Below are 27,018 nucleotides of genomic sequence, written 5' to 3' on the forward strand. Positions count from 1 at the left end.
TGTTGTTGGAGCGGGCACATAGAGAGGCTGGTTTTATCATTTAGCCCATGAGGTCAGCCTTGAATTTTCTGCTATTTTTTAGTAACAGATCAAAATCCAGAAGGATGCACATATTCGGATCTCATAGGATTTTACCTGGTAGTAATCTTGCCTCTTTTGCTGTATATGCATACGCACTATAGTGGAGTTGTGGGCATAACACACATCTGTGGCGGAGAAGAGGAGCAGATCTCCCCCCCCCCCCCAGACGACTATACAAAAAACATTACATTGCAAGTGGCATAGGTTTAAATTTAAAAGATTTATTAATTTAATCCACAGCATTGAAAGGTCACATATTAATCAAAGAGCTGCTTAAAACTGTCCAAGTCCTTTGTCGGGTTTGAAGTTCATGTCTATAGTTATCATAAAAAAATATATCCCAACCTGGCCCAAAGCCCCAGGGAATTAAAAGGAGCTGGGTAGGACCTGCCGCATCCCCTCGCTCCGGTTTAAAACTAGTAACAAAATTCCCATGGCTTTTGACAGGACGTCACCTTTCCTCCCCTGCTTTCTGTTGGCATGTATGTCCTGTGCGATGCTCACGACCGCGCACAAAACACGTCACACGGGATGCTGGTGGCAGCTAACAAACCGTGACCCAGTCACCACTTTATAACCGAACCGAGAGTCCTTGCTCCGGAGGCCCTGTTCTGCTATGCCACCTGCACAGGTCTCTGTTCCAGAAGCAATTAATCCTAGCTGAATATTTATACTGGTGAATATTTATACGTGCGCCTCACCAATTGTGAATAACAATGCATGGGCCCTGAGCCATTCCTAAGGCTGTAACTCAAGCTGAGGGGCCTGAGAATCTATATAAACCACTTGAATTTATTCTATCCCCAAGCCCCTGGATTGAATTTCACCACGTAATGGCTTTCAGCCCAGGCATCAGCCTATACCTAGACACACACACACGGTTAAAGCAAGAGACCCTGCTTAGAGCACACACTGACTCAGAGTCTGGACTCCTGGGTTCTGTTCCCTGCTCTGCCACTGACTTGCGTGACCTCAGGCAAGTCACGTCACCTCTTGGTGGCCCAGTTTCCCTGTGCAAAACGGGGATAATCACATTGAGTCACCAGACCCAGGTTAATTCATTAATACATGTGAAGGACAAGGAGCGCATGGGGTCAAAGGTACTAGAGAAGAACAGAGCCTCTCTCCTACAACCATGGGGCGGCAGGTGCCATCACTGCTTTCAGCTCCTTGCTGTTAAATGAGGATCAAAAGCATCTGAGCTGCCCAAATCCCGACTCAAGCCTCAGTCCTGAGTGGGTGCCCGTCCTGATAATCCACATTGGCTTTTGACCCAACCCTCCCACTTTTACCCAGTGACCGCATCACCCGAGGGCGCCCACATGGGCTGAGGTCCTGAGCCCGGCCCCACCCCATAGCCTCCTCCATTCCCATTAGACAGAGGCCGCAGCCCCGTGTCTTGGACGTAGAGCCAAACGTCTCCAGGGCGCGGCCGTTGGGGTCCTGACTTGCTCTGCTCTAGAGAGAAGGATGAGCTGGGCAAGATCCAGCATCGGACAGAGCCAGGCCCCAGTTTAGACAGGTCTAGGCGAACCCGGCGGGCAGCGCCTGGATGGGTCCCTTCCCTGCAAGGGGGAAATCTAGCGAGGCACAATCCCCGGGGCCTGTGGGTGTCGAATCGCTCAGGTCTCAGGCAGGCGGAGCTCACGAACCAGGGTCCGTTCTCACACATGAGGCCTTGAGCACTTCCGTCGACGGCAGGGGACAACACAATGCCCACGAGTGCATGCCAAAACCACCACAGCCTGCAAAGAGGGGCACACCCGTCCCATCAGTCACTGTTCACGGGAGGGGGCCCGACTCCCTGCAGCCCCCTCCCGCTGCTCTTCCCGGAGACGCACCAGGGGCTAACGGGAACTCAGCTTGCCCGGGGGCCTTGCTTCTCTCGCCCAGGCTCCTGATGCCTCTGCGTGGGGTTACGCTGCCACCGTGTGGCTGGCTTGGCTGGCCGGCCCTCCTCGGCACCTGGTTTGAGCGCACGTCTGTCGCCCGCTGAACTTCTGCAAAGGATCCAGACTTTTGGTTTCATCTTTACTGGCACTGTAGGGACCCTTCCTTCCATCTGTAAACCTGAAAGGAAACAGACTAGAAAACCAGGCTGGAACAGCGGGATGTCTTACGGCCTAGCCGCGTAGGGATGCTACGCCATGCACATGGTGAACCTGTGTGAACGTACGCAATCCATTCACACTGTATTCATCTTATGTTTAAAGGCAGGCTTGCTGGACTGGCCTCCTGAGACACACACTTCCTTGGCAGCGATGTGTCTGTAAACCTATTTTGTTCCTACTTACATCGAATCACGAGCGGGGTCAGAGCAGGGGGTAGAAGCTCGGTTTCTATGGTCAGGGGCTGGTGGGTTCAGGGGCAAAGGAAGGGTTTTAGAGAAAAAAAATCACCCTCAGAGGAGGCCGGATTTTAACTGAGCTATTGCAGACCTTTGTGGCAGCCTACAAGTCTGAAAAGCAGGAAATCGCTGTGGTCGGTTTGATTCAATTCCCGGGAGGGCCATGGCAACGCAATCCTTGCACCGTCCAGAGCAGGACATCTGGCAGCATCGCTGGGCTCCGGGTGTCACAGAGGGGCGTGGGTTCACCCAGCATGTGCCTGTGAGTGAGAGAGAAATCCGAGTGCATCTGTGAGACCGTATGCGCAGCCGGCAGAGGCACGGGGCCTTGATTCTCATCACACAAGCTGGTGTAAATCAGGAGTAACACCACTGAACGCGACAGAGCGGCGTCAACTCTGAATCAGGCCCGCTGGCGTGTTATCCTTTTTGCATGACCCGGCTTTACTCCTTCCTCCCAGTGCTGTCTGGATCAGTGCAGTGGGAAACAGCTTCTCCTGGTGCCCCCAGAAGTCAGCTGTGGCAGCTTAGCCAGCACTTGTGCCTGGGCTAGGAGTCAAATTGGGAAATTCTGTCTGGTGTCAGCAGAATAAAAGGGTGTTAGGACATTAATAACCAGCCCTTTCTGGTGGTTTCAGGGGGAGGAGGGGAATGATAGAAGAGACCGCATGAGGTTATATTTGTTAAATTATAGGAACACAGGAATTGGCCCAGGTGAGACCAATGGTTCATCAAGCCTGGTATGCCATCCCCCCAGTGACTGATCCCAGCTGCTTCAGAGGGACCCCCGATTAGTATAGAACAACTTGTTCCTGGAGGAAGTTCCTTCCTGATCTCAGGCTCATGGCGGTCAGCTTACGCCCTGAAGCATGAGGATTTGTGCCTTACATATTTTACCCTAGCTCATGTAACTGCAGCTATTCTTAGCCAGAGAAATGAGTTAATCCTTTCTTGAAACCTAAATTCCGTGCTCACTGTGAGCATGTGGCTGAGAGTTCCACAAGCTAATAACTAAAAAAAAAAAAAACAGTTTCCTTTTATCAGATGAAAAGGCAACAAATGTGTCATTGGGCATCGCCTTGTTCCTGCAGTCTGAGCGGGTAAATAGGAGTTCCTGAGTTACCTCCTCCATAGGATTCGTTATCCCTACTCATTCTTCTCCTCTCGAAACCGAATGGCCCTGGCTCTTTCACTGGGGATCCTTCCTGGAGCTCTAATCACTTTCACTGGCTGCTTTCTCTAATGCTGCATTGTATAAAGACACAGGGCACCTTGAAACAACAGGCTGGTACCAGCTGACACTTCCCGGGGTGGGGGGAAGAGTTCCAAACGGTGACAGTACAGAGGTGATCACGTACCAAGGGGTGGGTTGGCAGCGCGACTGTCAACCATGTCAGGAGGGCAAACCCCCATCCCCAAGTCCAGCGCCACGGCTCTGCCAGAGCGCTGCCTGGAGTCTTCCCTCGGGGGGTGGCACTGAGGGGGAGGAAGCCTGTGCTCCTCCCTCCCACTCCCTAGCCCATGTGCGGTGTCATTGTGCCCACACACACTAATAGGGTTTGGAGGAGCGAGGCATCACGGAGGCTTTTCAATAATTCATCAAGCTCCTTAACGTGCAAATCCCTTCCCTGAGCCTACGGGCCCGATTCGCCTCTAAACCCTGCTGTGCAAGGGAAAAGGCTCCCGCCTCCTCTGAGAGCCGCAGGGCGCGTGTCTGGGAGCATCAGCCACCAAAAGGAGCAGCGGGCGCACTTGGGCCCATGAGAAAGAGGGTGGCCTAGTGGTTAAGGCTGGTGCAAGGGAAATGACTCAAGAGATCCGGGCTCAAACCCCAGCTGTGGCTCATCCCCTCTCGGGCTCAGTTTCTCCTTCGTTAAAGTTCCTTTCTCCCACCTCGTGCCTCTCCCAACTCCTTAGATTGCGAGCAGGGACCGTCCCTCTCGGCCCCCTGACGCCAGGGGCGTGGGCCTCCCAGCTCGGCTGTGACACAGACAAGGAGCGCGGGCTTGTTTTTGCAGGCTCATCCGTAGGCGAGTCTAGCTGTACGGGAGGGAAGGTGTCCAGCGCCCGCACTGCAGTACAACCTCCCCAGACCTGCCGCTTTCCCAGAAGAGCAGGTAATTGATCAAACGCAGCACGGAACACAGAGCTGCAGAGGTAATGCATTTTAAACCTGCCATCGGGGGGCTCTGCCTTTCTGGCCGAGACCCAAGTCTGTATGTTCCACACACACCAGGCTGCCTGCGAGCTTCTGCCAAGCCCTCCGGATCAAAATCTGCAGACTCCTCAATTAACTGACCCTCCCGGCCTGCTCCCGGGGGAGCAGGTTATTTCTGCCCTCCGACACAGACGGCTTTTCCAGGTTGCGTTGTTGCCTGCATATGTCACAGCAGAGTGCGTCCCGTCACGGCTCACTCTCAGCTGTCCCGGGGAGCCTAGCGTGGACCTCCGCAGACAGCTTGCCTGCCAGTCTCCGAGCGTGTAGGGGTGTAGGAGCCCATTACCAGAGGGGCACAGCGTGTACCCGCACAGATGGGTGGATTTGCAGTCTGGCCCTGCAGAAGGGAGGGTGGCAGGAAAGGTCATTCGTGCTGGTAAAATGCCTTGGCACTCCTTTGGTTAGGGTCTGCAGAGCTCCCCACCCAGGGCCAGCACAGACTGGTGGTAGTGGCTGCTTTTGTTGGATTCCTGCTCCCTTTGCCCCCATCCATCCACCCCCCCAAAGGGGAGGCATCGCGACTGCCGGATCTACCTCTGACCTGCTCGGCCCCTGGAAAAATTCTCCCTTCCTGCCTGTACCATTTGCCAGCCCGGCTCAGACTGATGCCCATTGAGAAATGGTAGAACAGGGCCTTTTCCTCTCCAGCTGTCGCTCCTCAGCACCCCACCTGTGGGCAACCTGAGCAGGGGGTTAACCTCGAGAGTGCTGGTGCTCAGGCCTCTGCCCCCCCCAGCTAGCCCAGAGTCCTGCTTCTGGCTGCAGCCAAGGAGATGGGAAAGGAAGGGAAACAGCCTCCTGCAGCTGACTAGGTGCGCCATGCTGTACCTGGGGGAGTCGTCGTTCCTTCCTGACCCAGGGAGCAGGAGCTGGATGCTCTGAAGCCTGAGAGTGGCTCCCTCCCTGCTCATAGAATTACCCAGGCCTTCCCCACAATTCCCTCTGCATGCACCTCTGAACCCTCTGTCCCACAGATTCGCCCCTGCCCACGGAGCTCCCCAGCAGCAGCCGGCCTGGCTGCATCAGGTCGGCCTACCCCCACAGCCCAGCAGAGGCCAAACCCAAGCTTCCAGCAGCCACGGGGCCTCCCCTTGGGTGGCTGGGACAGGCCTGTGGGGTAGAGCCCGGCAGAGGGGATCGGGAACACTCTGTCACACGGCTCGCCGGGGAGTCTCCCTCTGCCATGTTACCCACACGGGTGGGGTTTTCAACTAGGGCCACGCGCCCTCCCAGAGCCCAGCAGAAGCCGCCCTTGTCCGCAGCGGCTCCTTGTTTCACTCCCTGTTAGCGTTAGTGAGGCAAGCGAGTCCCTCCGGCACCGCTGAGTGACTAATCCCCAGCGTGACGTGGTGACAGCCTCGCAGACACAGGATGAGCCGCCCGCACAGAGCCAGACCTGGGGACTCGGCTTCCGAGCCTCATTACTGGGCCTCCCTTCCCTTCCCAAGCGCGGCCCGGCTGCTCCGCTGCAGATTAGACTTTAATGAACGCAGAATGGAAATCAAGAGCCTAAGTGTGAGGTTTGCAGCATGTTGTTCTAGTCCATGCTGCTCTCTCTCAACCCCCCCCCCATCAGGCCCTCTGCTCCATAGCCGTGGTTCAGACCTGACACTCCTTGGTTGGGTGACCTTGGGCAGGTCTGTGCCTCAGTTTCCTCTTTGGTTTTTGCATTGTAAGCTCGGTGCGGCAGGTTTGTCCAGCACCTTGTAAACAGTAAAGATGGAGCCGTCACCCACAGGTACCCCTCTGCCACCCCACCCTACTCTGCAACTGGCTGCTATCCCCGCTGGAGGGCTGTGCCCCCTGAGAGCTCAGGCTACAGCACGTGGGGCTGTATCCATAAATGGGGAGCAGATCTGGTGAGCCACTGCTCCTTGCCAAGCCTTGGGGGACTTGCCTGGCGCTTCCTGGTGTCCCCTGTTCATTACATCCTGGCTTCTGGTGCCAAGTTTGGCTATGCCCGGTCTCTGTGCCATGCAGTAACAGCTGGTGCTGGGGAACTTAGGGGGCAGAGAGGAGCTGATGGATTCTTTAATCAATATGGAGTCCTGGGGCTGGGCCTGTGAGAAGAGATTTTTCAGGCCTTAGCAGAAGTCTCACGTGATGCGAGCTGCATGGGCCTCCGATAGCACAGAGTGCAGCCAATCGCAGCACCGCCTGCCTGGCACAGACCCAGCAGGGCCCGTCCCCATTTCCTCCAGGATAGCAGTGATACCCTGGGCATCCGTGGCAACATCCATCGGGATCCCAAAGCACTTTGCACATTTCACTGCATCTAGCTTCCCAGCCCCCGGGGAGGTGGACATCACCCCCTTTTACAGATGGGGAACCCAGGCCCAGAGGAACTGCTAAGGCACAGCTCCTCAAAGGGATTTAGGCACCTAACTCATTGATATCAGTAGGACTTAGGCTCCTAACTCCTATTGATTTCAATAGGATTTAGGCACCATACCTTTCAAAATCTGGCCCTAAATGGCTGGCCCCAGGTCACCCAGTGAGTCCAGGGAAGAACAGGGAAGAGAACCATAAATCAGAGCCATGGAGACTGGGGGCAGGGTACCAGGAAGATTGGGAGGTGGCCGTTCTATAACAGGGATTCCAATGTGTCCTTCTAATGAGAGACGCAGGGGGGCCAGGGACAGATTTCAGGGGGTCCTTGCACTCAAGGATTCCCGGGGCTCTTTCATTCCAAGCACCAGTTCGGTACTCAGCAGCCCCTCCCTTGAGCACAGCGTCCACGCCAGCACTTCGGAGGATCCCATCGGGAGACCCCAGGCAGCGCAGCCCGATGTCCGGGAGCCAGAGAGAACCACAGGGTCCGTCTGTGTCCGGCAGCCTCAGCCCACCATCCCTGGGATGCTTCTTCCAGCCCAGCCTTGTCTCTTGGCTTTGCATCTCCGCACCTAGCCCCCCAGGACAGGTCAGGAGCTGGGCCATCAGCCAATCACCCCAGCGGGGGGCACCCCAGGCGGCAGAGTGGGGGAAGGAGCACTCAGCGCCTCATACGGCCCCTCCAACATTTTTAGGAAGCAAGAGACACCAGCCCGCTCCCTGGGAGCGGGGCAGCAGGCTGTCAAGGGGAAGGACTGCAGTCTCGGCCGGCATCACCACTTCCCTCCCTCCAAGTCGTTTGCCCCGACCCGGGTGACTGGCTTACGCCACCATCTCCTGTGGCATCAGTGCAGCTGGTTAGGGACGCTGCCTTCCCCAGAGCTGTTGCTGACAAAACTAACCCCACTGGGGCCATCACGGGGTTTGAACCTGGGACTCTTCAGATCTAAAGGCAGAAGCTGCTACCATGGGAGCTACTAAACCAAGCCCCCTAGCTAGCGACAGTAGTGGACTCCAGCCTCTTCCGAGGCCCAACTTCTCAAGGGGAGCGGATGCTGAGCCCACCACCAGCCAGAGAGCACCCCACGCACTAGTCAGCCTGGGCTCTGGTGTAGGAACAAGCAGATGGGAATACAACCGGAACCGCCAGCCAATGGCGCCCTCGACAGGGGCTCAGGAAACAAGCAGAGCATTCGGAATCGGGAGCGGACAGGGAGGCCGCATTAGCCATGCGGCCAACTCCCTGACATCGTCCCCTGGCTCAGACCTGCACCGGACTACAGATCCCAGAAAGCAACGACCAAGCTCAAAATAGCCTCCCTTCCCCTTCCCCTCCCTTCAGAGGCAGAGCTGGAGGAGGGCTGAATTAAGCCTGTGCTAGGGGGGAGAAAAAACAACCCGGCTTCCCCCCCCCCACCCGCTGGCAGCACCAAAGCGCTGGATTGGCCAAGTCCATTCATCTTTTCCGCCAGCAGCCCCTCTTTCTGGCTTCCCCCCTTTCTCCGTTTTCTCTCCCCTCCCCCCCGTTCAGTTCCTCCCTTTCTGCCTTCCTCCATGAGCAAAGAAAGAGCCTTTCAATGAAAAGGTCTCTTTGAGGAATCTCTCACCGATTCCGTCTCTGGTGTCGAGAGAGAGTGTGAGTGTGTGCACTTGGGAGGGACCCCAGAGAGAGCCTCCTGGCAAAAGGATTTGGCAATCAGGGGAAGGGGCCCAGGCCTGGAGGACGGGGGAGGGACCTAGGCACATACTGCCCTCTTTAGCCCGGGCTACTGTTCTGGGGTAAATTCCTCTCTCAGCTACACCGGCCCTACCCGCAGAAGAATTCAAGCGAGGGGTGAAAGATCTTGCGCGTTGGGGGAGTGGTGTCATGCCGATTACCCTGTGCAGAGAGGCAGGGTGGCCTTGGGGTTCAAGCAGCAAACTAAAAACGGAGGAGCCGGGGGTTGAATTTTTGACTCTGTCCCACCCTCCCTGCATGCCCCTGGGCAAGCCACTGGGTCACTCTGGGCCTCAATCCCCCACCGGTGCACTGGGATAACAATCCTTTTCTCCCCCCCCCTCCCCCCGCCTTTGCAGGCTCAGCGAGCCACCCGCTGTACAGCCCCTAGCCCAGGAGAGTCCTGCTCGGGTGGTGGTGGGGGGGGCCTCTGGGTGCTACTGTTATAATCACCCACTTTCATGGCACAGCCAAGCAGCAGCTAAATTCTCCTTTCACAGACGTGAGAGTGAACGTGGAGACCTCCTCCACCTCCCCAGTCCGCTGCCCCGGGGCCAACGCTGGGCCGTTCCCTTGGGTATATTTTCTAGCACTTTAGCCACACTGGTTTCCCGTTTCCCACGTGAAGGTGCCTCCATCAGAGACTGTCCCCCGGTGTTTCTGATCTTCCCGACAGGCCCCAAGAGCCAGCCGTCCCCGTTGTTAATTTCATCCCTTGGCGCAGCCTAAGCAGCTCCCAGCTCCCTCCTGGTTTGCAACACCCCTGCTCCCGTCCCACCCATGGCAGTGCACTCTGCTGGGTGCTGCAATATTTATTCCCTCTCATCTGCCCCCCCGCCCAGGCTCCCCCCACACAGTGTCACTGATCTGCTGGAATCCCTCCCCGTTTAGGGCCAAGCCACGTGTGCTGCGTCCCCTGAACTCTTTTGAAAATCCAGGGGCTGAGCACTTGGAAGTCTGTCCCGCATCTCTCAATCTGCCTGGTAACCAGAGGCCCAGAATTAACTCTCCCTCTCTGCCCTGATTCATAGGGATCCGCCAGGTGCCAGTGAGGGCAGAGCTCAGCCCCCTCCCGCATGGGTGGGTGGGGAGCACGGGCTGGCAATGGAACATGCTGTGCCCCTGGGAAAAGCAAAAAGAGAGGAGGTGCGAAGAATCCTCACTGGCTGGGAGGCAGGGCCTGCAGCAGCCAGATGCAAAGGAACACCCCTAGGGCTGCAACTGGTTGTGCCCCAGCCCCCACCCCAGGTTTAAAGGGCCAGCTGGCAGAAGCACATGCTGGGAAAGGTCCCTCTAAGAGAGTAGTCCCAGAGTGGAGAATTCTTTGGTGGTCAGGCACTTGTTGCATGGAAAAGAGCTGGCAGAGAAAGGGGTTTTCCCCTCCCCTTGGAGATGCAGAGGGAAGATGTCTTGAGCAGGGGCCTTGCCCTGAGCCTCATCGAGGGGGGTTCAAAGTGTCTGACGGCCAGCCGGCGGCACAGAAAAACAGCAGGGTGTCCTGGAGAAATGCTGGATTAGGTCCCTGTGCGAGGCTATAGCCGCTCAGTGGCTCCCGAGGTTGTGTCCACACATACCCCCAAAGGCCCTCGCTAGAAAACCTTTCAGACCCCAGGACTGCATGGTTTCCTGGACTCTTACCCTCTGTCCCACTAAGGCAACTGAGACCAGCTGGATTGTCCTTGTTCACTGTCCTGAGGTTCAAAGTGCATTGGCTCAGGGCTGGGCAGGCTTCCTGGGGAGCTCTCTCGCCTTGGGGACACTAGCTTCAACCCCACTGTGTCCGGAAAGCCTTCAGGCTACAGGCATTTCCAGGCCACGTCAGCTCAATGATCCATCCAGCAGCCTGCCCCCAGCAGTGGTCGGTGCCAGCTGCTTCAGAGACCGCTGCAAGAAAATTTTCCCTACAGTTCTGGGACACTCTGTCCCCAGGGAAGGTTACTTCCTGACCTGCTGTGGGTAGGGGCTGGCTCATGCTTCCTCTGTGGGTTGCTTATCTGTGTAACTCAGGTTCACATCCCTGCCTGAGGTCAGCAGCCAGCCCATAGGCCTTGCCTGCAGGAGGGAGCTGCCAATGGCTAATTAGAGGGGTGTCCAGGGTTGCCTTTGCCAGCCAGTGCCCTTTCATGGCTGTGCATGGTGCCAGTGACTCTGCCTCAGTTTCTCCCACCAACAGTCATTGGGCCTCATGCCAGGTGGCTTTCCTCTTGTGACTCCAGCCACGTTATTTATAGGGTCTCCCCTTCCAGGGCCAGGAAGGGACCAGGAATCCAATGACCCTAGCAAAGGGTTGACAGCCCCAGTCCACCACAGATTCCTGCCTTCTTTACTCCAAGGGGTTTTATGACTCCCCCCCCTTTGCTAGGGATGGCAGGGGACCCCAGCCAGTCCTCTGGGTTCCAGCCCATGCCCTGCATTAAGCAGCTGGGACCAAGTTCCTCACATTCCCCGCCTGTTTCCCAACCCCCTTTCTTATAAGCCATTTTCCAGACTCACTTTCTCAGCTGGCCAACTTCCTGGACCACTTCTTACCACTCTGCTGCTTCAGGAATCCCTCAGGCCACCCCCTCTGCTCTGCGGCCTTCTGATCCCGCTAGCAATTAGCCACAGCTGCGGAGACAGCTAGCCCATCTGTTAACCGCTTAGTGGCCATGGTAGGATGGGGTCTGTACACTGCATGGCAAGGCGGTGCAGCTTGACCCCATTAGCCCCATACTCCACTCTGGCAGCCGCACGGCTCCCTGGCTACCTTCCCCACAGCTCCTGGAAGCACTGGACTGCGGGAGATTTCGCCAGGCTGCCTCCGCAGTGACTGGTGCATTGTGGGAGGACCCTTTGCCATTGATTGGTGCTGGCAAGCCCTCCCGCCCGGGCTAGTACTGACCTAGCAGGGGTAGCCACCCCGTTCCGTGTTTCAAAACTGACAATAAACACTATTATAAACATTCAATTGAAGCTTATGAGAAGGGCAGTGGAAATGTGCCCTTGAGAGAAAAATCCAGGGTACGCTACGAGAAATGGGATTTCCCTAAAACGTCCCTTAAAATAAAGCCTCATCCCTTATTTCCCACGTGGTTTCCCCTTATTTCCAGTGAACACAGGTGGTCGCCCTAGGCCTGGCTCAGACTGAAGCACCGGTTCGCTTTGCCAGAAGCACGTCGAAGCCAAATGGCAGCAGTACCCTGTGGGGAGGGGGTTTCACAGCCACAGCTGTGCCAGGGGCTGCTCACGGCGGTGTTAAGTCCTCACTCAGGGATAAAAAACCCACAGCTGGCCTGGGGTCAGCTGACTCAGGATCGCAGGGTATGGGCTGGGGGGAGGATTGGGCTGGAGCCCGAGCTCTGGGACCCTCCCCTGTTGCAAGGTCCCAGAGCTCAGGCTCCAGCCTGAGCCAGGCTGTCTACACAGCTGCTTTTCAGCCCTGGAGTCTGAGCCAGCTGACCCAGGCCAGCCGTAGGCTTGTTATTCCTGTCTAGACGTAACCTCAGTGCTTATGGAGGGTGCTGCAGCGCCACAACCCGGCCCCGCCCAGCCCCACTGTCTGGGAAGCTCAGTCCTTAAAGGCACAGTCCCCAGTCCAATGCAGGCAGTTGCCCTCCCTAATGTAGATGGGGCCTTTCTGTAACGGGCAAGACACACACCCCGGGGAAGGCTAACTCACCACTGGCCAGATGGAAGGGAGGGGAGTATTAATTAGAAGAGCAGCCATGTGGAGAGCAGTGGTGGGAAGCAGTGGGAAGATGCTCTCCTGGAGCCAGGCCGTTGCAGCGAGGGGAGGGAGAGGGTCTCTACTAGGGAACGCACAGAGCAGGGCGCTGGCCAGTCCACAGAGCTTGTGATGTCTGTGTCCTCAGCGCAGGGCCGTCCTTAGGCATACGCAGCATATGCGGCTGCGTAGGGCACCCGAAAATTTGGGGCACCACTGGGACCGTAGGCGCCGACTTCGCATCTTGCTGGGGGTGCTCGACCCCCGCACTCTGCTCCAGGCCTGCCCCCACTCCACCCTTCCCCCAAGGCCCCGTCCCACCTCTTCCCGCCCCTACTCCACCCCCATCCGCCTCCTCCCCTCCCGTCCCCACTCCTCTCCCTCCCTCCTGGAGTTTGAATGCAGGAAGAGCTGGGAGAGAGGGGGGTGGAGTTGGTAAGCGCAGCACCGCAGGTGCCCGAGAGGCAGGGGGGCAGAGGGCAGGAGCTTGGGACCGGTGGGTGCTCTGCACCCACTAAATTTTCCCCGTGGGTGCTCCAGCCCCGGAGCACCCACTCCCAGAGTCCGCGCCTATGACTGGGACAGCAGGTAAGAGCGGGTCAGCTCCCGCACACCCAATGCACGCTGCAGTCTCCTTACTAGGCAGAAGCCAGGGGCCGTATTCACAGGGCCCAATGTCCCGGCATAGGGGCAGCAATGTAATAATACTGTGTAGGGCCCCATAAATCCAAAGGATGGCTCTGCCTCAGCGTCCCTGCACCCCTCCCTGGGATGGCCCCATGATTTCAAAGGCGCTGACCCTGGTGGGCTTCCCCCGCCCCGCTGGGGCTCAGCGCTTTTCGAGGCAAGCTACTTGGGGGTGCACATTTGAAAACCTGGCTCCTACCCAGCAAGCGCTGGGCCGCTGTGCGAGGAGAGAGGGGAAGGGTCAAAGAAAGGCATGCAGGACGATACAGGCCGAGGAGGGGAGGCTCAGGAGGATTAATTGCAGAGGATCAGATGTCAGCAGAGTCAAGGAGAGGCTCCTGGGGGGCAGGGGCAGAGAGGATGGAGCACATGGAGCAGACAGGACCCATGGTGGAGTTGGGTGGAGCTCCCTCCAGGGAAGGGGCTGAGGGCTTCCCTTGTCCCGCAGGAGCTCAGATGCACTAGGATCTCAAAGAGCTCAGTAAATATTGACAGATGAACTCTGACAGCTCCCTCTGCTAGGCAGATAAGGCTCCTTCCTCCCTCCCTGCCTCCCCAGCTTTGCAGATTGCAGAGGAAGCGGCTTGCCCAAGTCACATGGCGAATCCAGGAATAGCACCCGGCCCTCCTGAGTCCCAACCCTGCTGCTCTAACCACTAGATCTCGCTCCCTTCCCCGGGAGCCACGGCAAAGCCGACAGAGTGGTGGCGAGTGGTGCTTAGGGGGAGCGGAGTGCAGGGCCCCCCCTGCCTGAGGCAGAGGGTTGGACCAGGTGCCCCCAAGAGATGCTGTCTGAGAAAGCGGAGAGCTTGCAACGCTTCTGATCAGGCGCGAGGGTTGCCCTTGGGGATGCGGGGAATGGAAGCAAACAGCAGCCTGTTCCCTGCAGTGTCCTTCCAGAAAGCAGCTAACCGCGTTCGATTTCACAGCTCCAGCCTCCAGCCCCAGCCAGCGGGCTTGTCATTAACAGAAAATCAATCCCCCAAGCACCAGCGCTCGTGTGCAGTCTGGTCCAGGGGTGAGGGGGAGGCCAGGCCAGTTCCACGTGATTAAACCAATCCCTCTGATCCACTCCTGCCTCTCTCAGGGACAGGGAACAGGCACAGGCCTTGCGCCAGGGATGCCGCTGTGGCTGGCAGGCAGAGGGTCCTGAGACAGCACAGATCCTCCTGCCACCACAGCCCGTTTGCTGTGGGCGGGGCGAGATGGCAGGCTGCGTGCGTGGGAACCGCGGGGCAGTTGCATGTTCTCAGGGGGCTGCCCAGAGCAAGGTCAAGGCGTGTCTGTATTCCCACGCCTGCTAAATGCTCTGCTGTGTCCTATTTTAGTGCTTGATGTCGCTCCCGTTGCTGCCTGTGGGGCAGTAACGCCTACTGGGTGACAACCGAGCTTGGGGCCTTGGGCTAGGTGCGGTACAGATAGGAGCTGTACAGTCTAAATAGACAAGACAGACCAAGGGAGTCTGCGGCAGACCCAGGGACCCGAGTCCCAGACTTAGCCCCCTTCCTGAGGAGAGTTCACGCGTGTGTACCCAGGGCTTGTCTGCCAGCGCTGATGTGGTGCGATTTTAAACCAGTTCCGTTCAATCGGTGCAAACCCCTGTGCGGGGGCTCAGATTTCAGGCTTGATGGAGTTTCGCTTCAGCCAATGGGAACAGGGTGAAGCTAAATGGAAACAAACTGCTCCAGCTGAAATCAGAGCGTCCACACAGAGATTTACCTGGGTTGAACTAAGTGGAGGCCCAGACGTGTGCAGATAGCCCAAAGCTAGCTAGCATTCCTTCTCCCAGCTAGGCTAGTTTATGGATTTCCATTTTTATTCCTGTTTAAGTGAATTTCACCTGGGCAAAGGTGCCGAACTGAGAGCCCCTGGAGACCTGTCTCATGGTGAATCCAGCCTGCCGCGAGGGAGAGCAGGATCCGGCCCTGGAAGTAGAATTGCAAAGCAGACTTATGAGGAGAGGCTGAGGGAGCTGGGATTGTTTAGTCTGCAGAAGAGAAGAATGAGGGGGGATTTGATAGCTGCTTTCAACTACCTGAAAGGGGGTTCCAAAGAGGATGGCTCTAGACTGTTCTCAATGGTAGCAGATGACAGAACGAGGAGTAATGGTCTCAAGTTGCAGTGGGGGAGGTTTAGATTGGATATTAGGAAAAACTTTTTCACTAAGAGGGTGGTGAAACACTGGAATGCGTTACCTAGAGAGGTGGTAGAATCTCCTTCCTTAGAGATTTTTAAGGTCAGGCTTGACAAAGCCCTGGCTGGGATGATTTAACTGGGAATTGGTCCTGCTTCGAGCAGGGGGTTGGACTAGATGACCTTCTGGGGTCCCTTCCAACCCTGATATTCTATGATATGATTCTATGAAATGCAGCTGAATTAAGCCTGGGCGTCTGTGCCGACTCGTCCCTCTTGGCGGAATCTAAATAAGCTGTAACTGGCCTTTCTGGTTCAGCTCCTTTTGGACCACCCTGAAGATCCCACTATGCCTCAGGCTGTGAGCACAAATTCCAGGGGCTACAGGGAGATTTCAACTACTTGCAAGGTCCCATCCTGCCATTTCTCCAGGGACCCCAGAAATGCCGGTTGAATTTCCTGGAGCAAATGTCTACGTGGGAGCCTGCATGATGAGCACGTTCAGCCCCCAAACTGATGAGGGACGTGCAGTCTCTCCTCTCAAAGTTTGGGGGGAAGCTCTTTGGGGCAGGGACCATCTCTGAGGGCTATGTCTGTACAGCGCCTGGCACAGCAGGGCTGGGGGCCTCTAGCCGCTACGGCAATACAGAGCCATAATAATCCAGGTGTTCTTTTGTGCTGTGCAGTTTGTGCTGAAGTGTGCTTTTACGGGCTCGGCATGCAAGGTGCTCATTACCCCCCCACACCGAATTTGGGCCTGATTCTCCACTGCCCTGCACCTTGCAAGGGGCCAGGGGAGAGTTTGGTCTGTGTGGCCCAGCCAGCTGCAGCCTCTGTGCTAAGAAAGGCATCAAGGCAACCAAAGAGCGCTGCTGTAGGGCCAGATGGAGGCACAGACATCATGGGGCCCCAGCTCCCAGAGTCACATGACTGCCTCCGGATTAAGGGTTTGTCTGTCCAAGAAAAATTAATCCAGATTAATGAAAAGTGTGCATTTAAACTGGATTAGTTAAACCAGATTAAATCCCTCTGTGGACCGGCTCATTTGGAATAAAAGTGGCCTTAAGTGGTTTAGTTACTTCCAAAGCGAGTTAGGCCTGGTCCACACTTGAAATTTAGGTGGACCTAACCCCAGTGTAGACGCAGGCTGATGGAAGGATTCTTCCGCTGAACCTAGCTCCTGCCTCTGAGAGAGGTGGATTTACTACAGCAAAGGAAAAGCCCCTTCCATCACGGTTGTAAGGGCCTGTACCACAGCACTACAACGGTGTGTGTAGTGTAGACATACCCTTCCACTGAACCGAATTAAAGCCACTGTGATTCCAAATGAGAATGTCCACACGGGGTCTGAATTCAGTTGAATTAATCTGGTATAACTACACTGGTATAGTAACATCAGTACGTTTCTCCTGTGTAGACAAGCTCTAAGATTTCTAGCCCTCCAGCTGGCCAGGGCCTGACCCCTGGGTAATAGACACAGCCACATCTAGCTGAGTCAGAGGTGTGGACCGCCTCCTCCATCTCAATGGGCATTAACCCCAAACCCTGCTGCTCCGGGGAAGAGATGCTAACACCACCCCAGCTGCTTGGGTAAGTACCGGGGGCCAGGGGGCCCGACTGACACTGCCTCTCCGGGGGGAAGGAGCGACTCTGCTGCCACCCGGACGGTGAGCAGGGGACCCCAAGCTGCTGCCCTTGCCTCGCTCCGCGTGGGGGCTGAGTTCAGGGTGAGGGCGGAGGTTCTGTCTCAAGATGGCCCTTCCAATCCTACGGTGCTATAATTCTATGATTGCCTGTGGGCTGCTGATGAGCCACCAGCTGGGCTGTGGTTTTTGGTCACTGCTGACAGGGGCGAGATCCGAACAGGGACAGTCCCAACGCCCTGGGCCCCCAGTCTCCTTGCAGCCTGCCCCTCCCACCCTCGGGATCCCTGGCTCGGACAGGCCCCTCTGCTTTGCTGGACACGGCCAGGCAGCCAGCCAGGGACAGAGAGGCCCCGGAGGAGCCAGCAAGGACAGGGCGAGGGCAATATAACCACTCCCACCCCACCACGAGGCTGGGCTGTTACAACGCCCCCTCCCAGGCTTTGTCTTCCCCGATCTCTCCCGTGGGGGGCAGCGGGGGCAGAACTAGGAGGAAGGGGCTGCAACCGACCGATGGAAATGCCGGCTGAATCTCGGGTGATGGGCCCGGCATGAGCCCCTGCCTCCACCTCCCCCATCTCGTCTGGGCTCTGGAGGAGTTCCGATGTGGCCACCGCTGGCTCCCCTGCTCCTGAGATCTGTGGGGCTGGGAAACAGTCTCCCAGGGGAGCAGCCGCCCCACAGCAGGGAACAATTCACGAGAGCCCTGCAGGCTGCACCGTGCGGCAGAGTCCTGCCTGGGCTGGGCGGGCAAACCCTGCCAGGGCCTGTGATGGCAGGGCCTGGTGGGCGCACGCGTAGACAGCACGCAGGCCTGGCAGGCAGCCGGAGGAGCCTTCCCCCTCATCATCCGTCTGCTGTCTGAGCCCTGCTCCTGCCTTCCCATCTGCCTCCCTTTATGGCCCTCTTTACAGGTGCCCTAAATGGCTGCCTGGCCGGGGTACAGATGGGAACGACATCAATTTCCTCTGCCCCCTACCCTGGAAGCCAACCCTGCTCTATAAATTCCTCCGTGCAACAAGAAACCGCCAGCTGCAATTAAGCATCCAAGCCTGTTTGAGACTTCAAACAGCAGGGCTGAGCCCAGCATGGCTGCGTGCCCACTCCCTCCCTCCGGGGGTGATGGGGGGGAGCAGAGAGGTCAAAGGTTCTCTTTGTTCTTCCAGGAGGTGATGAGAGGCAAAGGACTTGGCTGTGCAGAATTTTGAACAGGGAAGGGGGGTGGACAGCTGCAGTGTGGGCTGAGGAAGGGGGGGGCGCGCAGGCAGAGCTGGCAGAGAGAACTGGCAGTGCCCTGGATTGGCATGCCCCTGGGATGGGTGACCTCTACCCTCTGGAAGGGCTGCTGAGGTGGGGCGCTCTGTCTGACTGGGTTCCCGGGAGGGCACAGGACGATTCCCTGGTTCAGCAAGCAGGGGCTGGAGGCCAGTGCCAGCCGGTGCAGTGCGTGGACTGGTGGGGAGGTGTGCAAGAGATATACGTGCAAGCGTGTGAGTGTGTGTGTGCACCCCGGGGCACTGGGCAAGTGTGCATGGTGAACACAGGTGTGCACGCACAACTGTGTACGCTCTCATGCCCGGTGTGTGTGCGCTGTACTGTGCGTGTGTGTTTGCATGTACACAATATGTGCTTGTGCCCCCCTTTCCTGTGGGCTCATGCACAGGGTACGTATAGGCGGCTCTTCGCCTCTACACTGTGAGATTGCATGCACACACCTGTGCAATGTCTCAGAGGAGCAGCCGTGTTAGGCTGTGTCCGCACAAAGAACAGGAGGACTCGTGGCACCTCAGAGACGAACCAATTTATTTGAGCACAAGCTTTCATGAGCTACAGCTCACTGCATCGGATGCATACTGTGGAAAGTGCAGATCTTTTTACACATGCAATAGCTCTTACCAGCAGGAGAGTGGGGTGGAGGGAGGTATTTTTTCATTCTTTGTGTGTATAAAAAGATCTTCTACGCTTTCCACGGTATGCATCCGATGTAGTGAGCTGTAGCTCACGAGAGCTCATGCTCAAATAAATTGGTTCGTCTCTAAGGTGCCGCAAGTCCTCCTGTTCTTTTTACACCTGTGAATGTGTCTGTGCACACGTGTCATATGGGACTGCCCCTGTATTCTGCATGCGCATGTGTGTGCTTGCATGTCTCCGTAATCACGTGTGGCTGCTTACTCGGAGGCAGGCAGACATCTGTATGCAGAATGTGGAGGAGAAGATCTTTACCACAGGGCCCAGGTGCCCCCATGTGGATCCTAACCCTCCGAGTACACTGCAGGCCCTCAGCAAGCCAGGAACAACAACAGTGCCTCTGTGTGCTCACCTGTCGTGTGCACAGGAAGGTACGGCAGTGTGGGGAGGTGCACACGTCGGAACCCCAGTGTGTGTGTGGGGGTGTCTTCGTGCACACTTGTGCTTACGCACCTTCTGAGAGAGAGCCTGCATATACGTACACAGGATTGCGTCTGCATGGGTCTGTGCTCGTGTGTGTTTGCAGCCCTGCAGCCCCTCAGCAGAGCTGGTACGCTGGGCTTTGCCAGCCTGTTGCCGCACCCCTCCGGACATGGCTGCAATGAGCCGGGGCAGTCCTTCTAGTTGTCCTTGCAAGACAAGCCGGTTTCCTAGCCCAAGGCAGTGCCCTGGTTCCATCACCGAGGCTCTACCCCGGAGTGCTTTCGGAGCCTTTCTGGGCAGCGCTGGCCCTGGGGAGCTAGGCGGGAAGCAGGTAGCGAGGCAGGGGCAGAGCTGTCAAGCACGGGGATGAGGCTGGGAAGCTGCAGGGATTTCGTGTCTCTCCTGGGCCTCTCCCAGGGCCTGTTGCCCCTGGGCTTTCGCAGCGCAAAGCAGGCTGCTTGGCGCACTCTCCTGACTACAGGGCCTAAGTGCACTAACTCATGGCTACGCTGCTGCCCCCGGGCAGAAAGCAGGCGGGCATGACGCAGGCAGGCTCAGGGGAAGTCTGTTTGCCAAGCACAGCCCGGGGGACACGCCGCTCTGGGGGCGCCTGCTCACCGGAGGGGTTGGGGCAGCAGCGGTAAGAGGCCAAGATTGCCTGAGCAGCTGTGCTCAGCCACACCCGACATCTCCCAGGCCAGAGATTCCCCACCCAGCCCCACAGCGATGCCTCTAGGAAATAGGCAGCCATGTGCCCAAGGGGCAGCAGGAGGATCTGGCCCAGCAGGAATGTCGGGGGGCAAGCATCCCCTCCCAACAAGAGTACAGGAGCCCCTTTTGCTCAGTTACTCCTAGGAGGTCTCCCATTGGGACACTTTTCAGGGTTACCCGAGGTGTCTGGGTGAATCGCTACTCCGTGCTTACAGCCGGGGGGAGTCTCCCCTGTGCCTGTATTCTCCCCACCCATGATGACCGGGACGGCGCTCCGGGCTTTTCCTAACTCTTTCTGTCCAGTGCTCATGGAGGAGGTGGCAGGTCAGAGCTGGGTTGACCCAGTATAACACTGACAGAACCCGGTCGGCGGCATCGAACCTGGGATCTCAGTGCATGAGCCTCTACTGCAGGAGCTAAAAGCCACCTGGCTGTTAGCTAAGGCTGCATGGCAGACTCATTTAACTAAGTGGTCTCAGAACCCCACCCAGGAGGTGTGTGGGTTACACAAGCAGGGCTGCCAAAGGGTCAAAGAGGTGGGTTTCCGTGTAGAGAAACCAGAACAAGATCCTGATTCCTGCTCGTTTAAGAGCCAGGCCCAAGTGGCCTGGGATTTCTAGGGGTGTCTACTGAAGGCTGAGAGCCGCACAGGCTCTGAAAACCAGGCCAAAGTCCCACTAGACTTTCTCCAGCCAGCAACCCCCATAGCCAGCCAAGCTCCCTCCAGAGCCGCCCCGCCAGCTGATCCAGCCAGATGCACTCTTTGCTCCTGTGCCGGGGAATTAATTAACCGGCCACAGCTGGGCCCTGCACCACAGGTTAACCCTTTCCCCTCCAACCTCGAGACAGGGGACCAAGGGCCCCTTCCCTGAACTGTAACAAATGCTGCCACCCCATGGAAGGTGACGTGGCTCAGCCTTTCCAATCCTTCCCACCAGGCTCTGCTCAGCGCCCCAGACCTGGTTACCAGACCCCACACCTCAACAGACACGCCCCAGGCCTGCTCCCCCTGCCCAATAAACCCAGAAATACTCCCCATGCCCTGCCCTGCCCTGTTCAGACCCGTAGGCTGACTCACCCCCGGAGAGGAGCAGCGCCGGGCCTGCAGGATGCCCTGGCAGTGTGCAGCTGTGTCCGGGTGGAGCCTGTGCTGCTCACACCCAGCTTCTGACCTCACAGGCAGGTCGGGAATTAATCTAACGAGACCACGGGAGGCTTCCTCCGGTGGGGAGCAGCACTGAGCCCACAGGCCTTGTCTGGAGCAGGGCTTAAGATGTGGCGTCAGCATGTGGCAGTAAACGGGGCTGCCAAGCCTCGTGTAGACGGGATGGGTGTTAACTCATGCCAGGTGTTCCCCTTGGAGCTGTTGGAGGAGCCAGCATAGCCCGTGGTAAGGCAGGGGTTGTGTCTACATGTGCCAGCAACCATTCCACTTTGAATCCCCGTCTAAGCAGGGCCAGAGAGAGCCTGTGATTCCAGAGCGAGGGTATAGGCTGGGGCAGGGCCTGGCCTTGCTCCTTGTGGGCAGAGCCCTGGCCTGGGCCGGGGGGCAGGATCAGGGCCTGAGGCTAGTGTAAGTGCTAAGCACCAGGACTTGTTAGCACTTCCCTTACCCTGCCTTTGAAACTTTCTGGCTCATCAGAGCTTCCTACCTGGGAGCAACCCCCTTCGGTCCTGCTCTGCGACAGCAAGCTGCAGCCAGCTCCCTAACGGAGCTAAACCGACTGCCTGTAAGTCACTGTCATGGCACTCCCGACCCTGCTCCCCGAGGAGATGCAGCAGCTTTTTTACCTGCTGCATTTTACCTCTGCTACAGCCTCCTCCATGACCCTTCTCTGGGGGGTGCTGCGGGGGGTGCGAGCGACAGGGAAACAGTCGGTTAGCGGAGACGTAACGGGGAAAGGACCTGGGAAGGGCATACAGCAGGTAGCTAGGGAGAGGAAGGCAATGGATGGATCAATCCATGCTGTGGAGAGCTGAGATCAGTTCCCTCCTGTCTTTTAGACGCCCTAGCCTGACAGCTCAGGTCAGCAGGAGGCTGCCTGGGCTGGGGGTGACCTTTAGGCGGTCGAACTCACTGCCCCTTCGCCCTGTCTCTGATCAACCCAGCGGCACTTTTGAATGCCAGACCCTGCCTGAGGCCCCACGGCAGCAAGGATAGTTATTTATAGGGTGCCTTGTTTGCTCAGCCCTCGGCCTGCACAGCTCCCCAGACAAGATGGCTGTGGAATTACAAGGATTAGAACTTCCTCCCTTATTTCAATAGTGAAGATACTGAACAGCTGTTCTGTGGCAGGAGGCAGCTAAAAAACCAGCTTTTATGGTGCAAATGGGAGTAGGGCCACTAGAGGGAGCCTCCTGCCAAACAGGTGGGGGGCTGCAGCCTTCCATAGCTCTCCCTGCATGGGCACAAACACACACGAGCGTGCGTTGCACCGATGCCGCTCTCTGCTGCGGGCTTGACTGCAGCCAGAAGGAAGGCCGCTGGGTCTTGGCCTCCATTGGCCCAGCGGGCATAAGTCGGTGTTCACGCTGGGGAGGTCGATGGCCCAGCGCAGCCAAGCAGGGCCTAGGTTTAACCATCGCGCCATGAGCTAACAGTAAATGGGGGTCTTTTTGTTTCCTCGCTGGTGTTTGAGCCCTTCCAGGGGCGAGAGTTAAAGATTTTTGCCAAAGGCTGGAGGGCTAGAAACGTATGTAAAAAAAAAAATAAAATAAAATAAAATAAAGCAAGCAGCTGAGTGTCTCGCCTCTTCCCCTGACGGAAGGAGCTGGGGCCCGAGGAAGCCTGCAGCAAGGGCCGGCAACGCCGCTGGTGCAAGACCGAGTTCCCCCAAATCTCCCCCTGCGGCGAACGGAAAGCCCTCGGCTCGGAGGGGCAGCTGGGCAGGCAGAGGGTTCTGGCTGGGAGCCCTGGTAGAGCGGCTAACGGGCCCCGCCGGCCTGCCTGACAGTGCATGGGGGGGCGTCGCTGCGTGTGCATGTTAGTGACTGCACTGAACATGCTCTGCCATATTTGGGCCTGCTAGAAGCCCTGTGGCCCAGCTGTTTGCACAGGGCTGGCTTTTCCCTTCGCCAGCCCCCGCCACTGTCACCTGGGGCTCTAGCCATTTGTATTCCAGCCTGAGAACCACCCCCCCCCCGTCCCCAGCAGCAAAGCCCAGCTGTCTCTCCAGCCACAGACTGGTGTTAGCCACGGCTCCCTGGGAAGCGGCTCTGCACCAAATGGCCTCTCTGCAGATGGTTTTTAAGAGAGGATTTTAACACCCTGGCAGTTGGGGGAGGCGAGAGAAGCTTTAAGGCCTGCTCCTCTGAGGCACCGGCTGCCAGGCGGCAACCACAGCCAGTGCCAGAGCACAGTGGAGGAGATTGGGGCGGAGGGGGGGAAGCCGCAGCTAGGAGGGGGAAAGGCCGGGTGCTGGGATGACCTCACTCCCAGCTGCCTCTCACCGGTGCAGCGAATTGTGCCGTTCTGGGCACACAGCCTCCTGCAAGCTGCTCCCTATGCCGAGGGGAACGGGCCTTGGGCAAGGGGACAGGGAGCCCGCGGAGGGGCTGCAGCAGAGTGGGAGTTCAGACCCGCACGGCCAGACCCCCAGGCTCAGCGATTCCAGCTGGGTCTGCACCCGCTTGGCTCTTCTGTCTCCCCAGCTCAGCCGCTGCCCCTCAACCAGGACCCCCTGGCCCTCCTCGCTCTTCCAGCCCAGAGGCCAGCATCCCCCTCCTGCAAGGCAACGTATTTTAATCTCTGACTTAACCCTGAGCCCTTAGAGCTGACAGCCTGGTCCTTTAACCCCTGCAGGCTTGGAGCTCCCCCCTCCAAACCTCAGCAGCGCCTTACGCCCACAGGTACCCCAGGGAACCACGCCACGCCCTGCTTGTTAGAAAGGTTTATTTCTCTTTATTTACAGGATCAATTAAAAAAAAACACACACACACCCCCCAGCATGGGCAGGGAGCCTCAGCGGGACCCCCCCAGGCAGGCGCGGCCTCGAACGTTTGTGCTGTAGCTGGCCGGACGGAGAGCTGGACCGGGAGATGGACACAGGGCCGCGGGCAAGGCCCAGAGCCCGCAGCAGCAGGGAGCAAGCCCCCCTTGGCTGGCTGTCAGATCCCACAGCTGGATGTCGTCAAAGGAGAATGAAAGTTAATGGTTATAAATTACACCCTGGAATAAAGAGGGCTCCGGTACCACGGCGCCTGGCTCAGAGGGGCTCCACACCCTGGAGGCAGCCCTGGCTCGAGGGGGAGCTGCCGGAGCTTGGCCTCCTTGTGACTCAGGCCGAGTGGGTGGCCCTTGCCCCCGCGCCAATCGTGTTCACATTTTGCTGGGCCAGAGGGGAGCCTTGCTACCCCCGGGCATGAGATGCAGGGGCTGGGCTCGCTGGGGGAAGACGACCGCCCTACCCTGGATTGCCTTCCGGTGGGAATCCCAGGCCCTGTTCCCATGGGGGACACACACCTGCCCCACACTGGGCTAAATCTGGAACCCCACCCGCAGCCCAGCCTTGGGGTTGTTCACCCCCGTTTAAGAAGCATTTGGCACTGCCTGCTCCCCTCCCCTGAGCAGCAGTTTATGGCTTGAACAATTTGGCTCTGGCTAAGGAAAAGAGACAAAAGCAAGAATTACAAATGTGGAGGGAGAGGAAAACCAGTCTCCCAGCCGGCTCCCTGAGTGCCAATGAACTGGGACCACCCCCGCACCCCCCCCCGGGAGGAGGGCAGAAGGATTTGTTAAAGTCTTATAAATAAACAAACAGCTTGGTGGAAAGTCACATACAAAAGTGTGCAAGTCCCTGGGGGCACGCGGGCGGCAGGGGAGCGCCCCCTGCTGGTGCAATCACCAGGGCAGCACCACACCGCGTGCCTCAGGGCAGCAACTGGGGGCCATGCGTGGGGAATGGAGATGGGAGCATCTAGCTTCCCCCACCCCCCGCTCTGTGCTAGGAGAGAAAACCCAGGGGGCTTGGCTTCCATCTGTCACCTGGGCACTGCCAGGGGGTGGGGGCACATGCAAAGGGCCAAGCTTCTCAGCGAAGAAAGCAGCAGCCTCCACCCCGTCCTTCACCTGCGCTAGCCAGCTGCCCCGCGGGACCTCAGTGCAGGCCCCCTGGGCAGGTCGCACCCTGTTGGCCCTACATCCAGCCACCCCGCGAGCCTGGACTGCGACCCTGGCCTCAGGTACTCCCATGGCTGGGGGCATGCTATGCCCTGCCACAGGAGAGAAATAGACAAACTGGGTGGGGGGGCACTGCTTCCACCTGGGAGACACTTCCTGACCCCCCAGGCTTTGTAATGCCACTGAAGGAGCCTTGAGGACCAGACCCCCCCATCCCTCCATGGCTAGGGGAGCAGCTGGCAGCGGGCTGCCGCCCCTGCAGGTTCCACAGCACGTTAGGATGGGCAGCGAGGGGCTGGCACAGGCTGGGCAACAGCCTCCCCTTGCCCCCGCGTGAGACGTGGACTCCTAGAGATGGAAAGGCCCCCACCACCCTGAGCCCTCTTTTTCCCCTCCGCCCGGGGGGTGGAGGCACCTGGCTAGGCTGTGATGGGGGCGGGGGCGTGGAGAAACTGGTTACGTTCCACACGTCCTCTCTCCCAGCCTCTGTCCAGGCCTTGCATGGCGGGTGGATAGCTTCTGCAACGTCTTTGACTCGGCATGGGGGGGCGGTGGGGTGCCCAGGCCATGGGAGGCAAAGACCCCCTCCTCCACCCCAGGCACTTGTGTTGCAGACGGTGGCGCTAACTCCGGGGGGGGGGCGCCAGCAGCCGAGGGGGTGGGACACACGTGCCTGACGCTCCAGAACAGAGGGGCCGGAGACGGGGGGCAGCCGTCAGCCCCAGGAGAGAACGGCCTGATGTACACGCTCCAAAGCTGCTGCAATCCAGTGTGTGTGGGGGGGGGACGGGGGGACACACGGACGGGTGGGCGATGGCCCTGGCCCAGCCCCATCCAAGGCCACCGAGGTGTAGCGGGCCTGGCCAATGCCATCTCTGAAGCCCAGGGCACCCACATTGAGCGCCCCTCCAAGCTCAGGGTGCCCCACTGTCTGCAGGCCGGGACGGCCTCTGGCCCCTGCGGGCAGCACGGCCTCATTGCTCCCCAGGGAAAACAAAATACCTCTCTCCGGTTAAGAGCTAGGTGTTGAAGGCAGCTGGAAAGAAGGGTGCGGGGGGATTTCTCCATGCAGGACCAACAGGGCAGCCTCACTCAGCTCTCCTCCTCCCCGAGAACGGCCCTGGGCTGGGGGGTGGGATCCTCATTAGAATAGGAGGCATTTGTGCAAAGCACCCCCTCCCCCCCAAGGGCAGAGTGAGGGGAGTGCCGGATGGCAGGAAAGTAACAAAACCCCCAAAAGGGGACCGTAAAAAAAGGGTCTGGCCCAGATTGTACGAAGAGGGAAGGTCTGGCCCGGTGCCACCTGGGTGCGGCCGGCTAGCAGGGCAAGTCCTGGCCTGGTGCAGCCGCCGCAGGGGAGGGCCCCTGGGCACGTCTGGCTGGCTCAGAGAGGGGGGCTCACTGGTTGTCCCCCGGCTGGTACTGAGGCTCTGTGGCAGTGAAATAGTCTTCCAGGAAGGACTGGAGGTATTCGAAAGTGGGGCGCTCCTCGGGCTCCTTCTTCCAGCACTGCACCATCAGCTCGTGCAGGGATGGGGGGCAGCTGCCCGGGCACTGCATGCGGTACCCCCGCTCTGCCTGCTCCAGCACCTCCCGGTTATTCATGCCTGCGCAACAAGGACAGCGGCTGAGTCGGGGGAGGGAGGGGCTGCTGCTAGAGGCTCTTTGTGGGCATTAATGATGGGTATTTCCTAGGGAGGGGGGGGACGTGCTATGGCCCCACCCTACGGAGGCCGGGGGGAAGTGGTCACACCATTAGTGTCAGTGATGGGAAGAGAACCCAGGAGTCCTGACCGGCAGGCCCCACTGCTCTAACCGCTGATAATGCTGCCTGGTTCCTCTCTAGCGCTTCTCATCAGTAGCTCTCTGGGCACTTCCCAACGGAGTCAGCAGCATTATCCCCATTTTACAGATGGGGAAACTGAGGCAGAGTGGGG

General features: G+C 58.2%; 1 protein-coding gene across 4 annotated transcripts in view; it reads right to left on the reverse strand.

Moving 5' to 3' along the window:
- Window positions 1–23,840: 23,840 nt before the first annotated feature.
- Window positions 23,841–27,018, reverse strand: part of FGR (FGR proto-oncogene, Src family tyrosine kinase) — a 45,538-nt gene continuing 42,360 nt past the window's right edge. For all 4 annotated transcript variants that reach the window (XM_084609626.1, XM_084609625.1, XM_084609627.1 and 1 more), the window contains exon 13: window positions 23,841–26,688. In XM_084609626.1, the coding sequence (XP_084465752.1) occupies window positions 26,480–26,688 (209 nt within the window). In that variant the 3' untranslated portion in view covers window positions 23,841–26,479. The remainder of the gene's footprint in view (window positions 26,689–27,018) is intronic.

This window comes from Lepidochelys olivacea (assembly GCF_965140295.1).
Source record: "Lepidochelys olivacea isolate rLepOli2 genome assembly, chromosome: 19".
Classification (NCBI taxonomy): domain Eukaryota; kingdom Metazoa; phylum Chordata; order Testudines; family Cheloniidae; genus Lepidochelys; species Lepidochelys olivacea.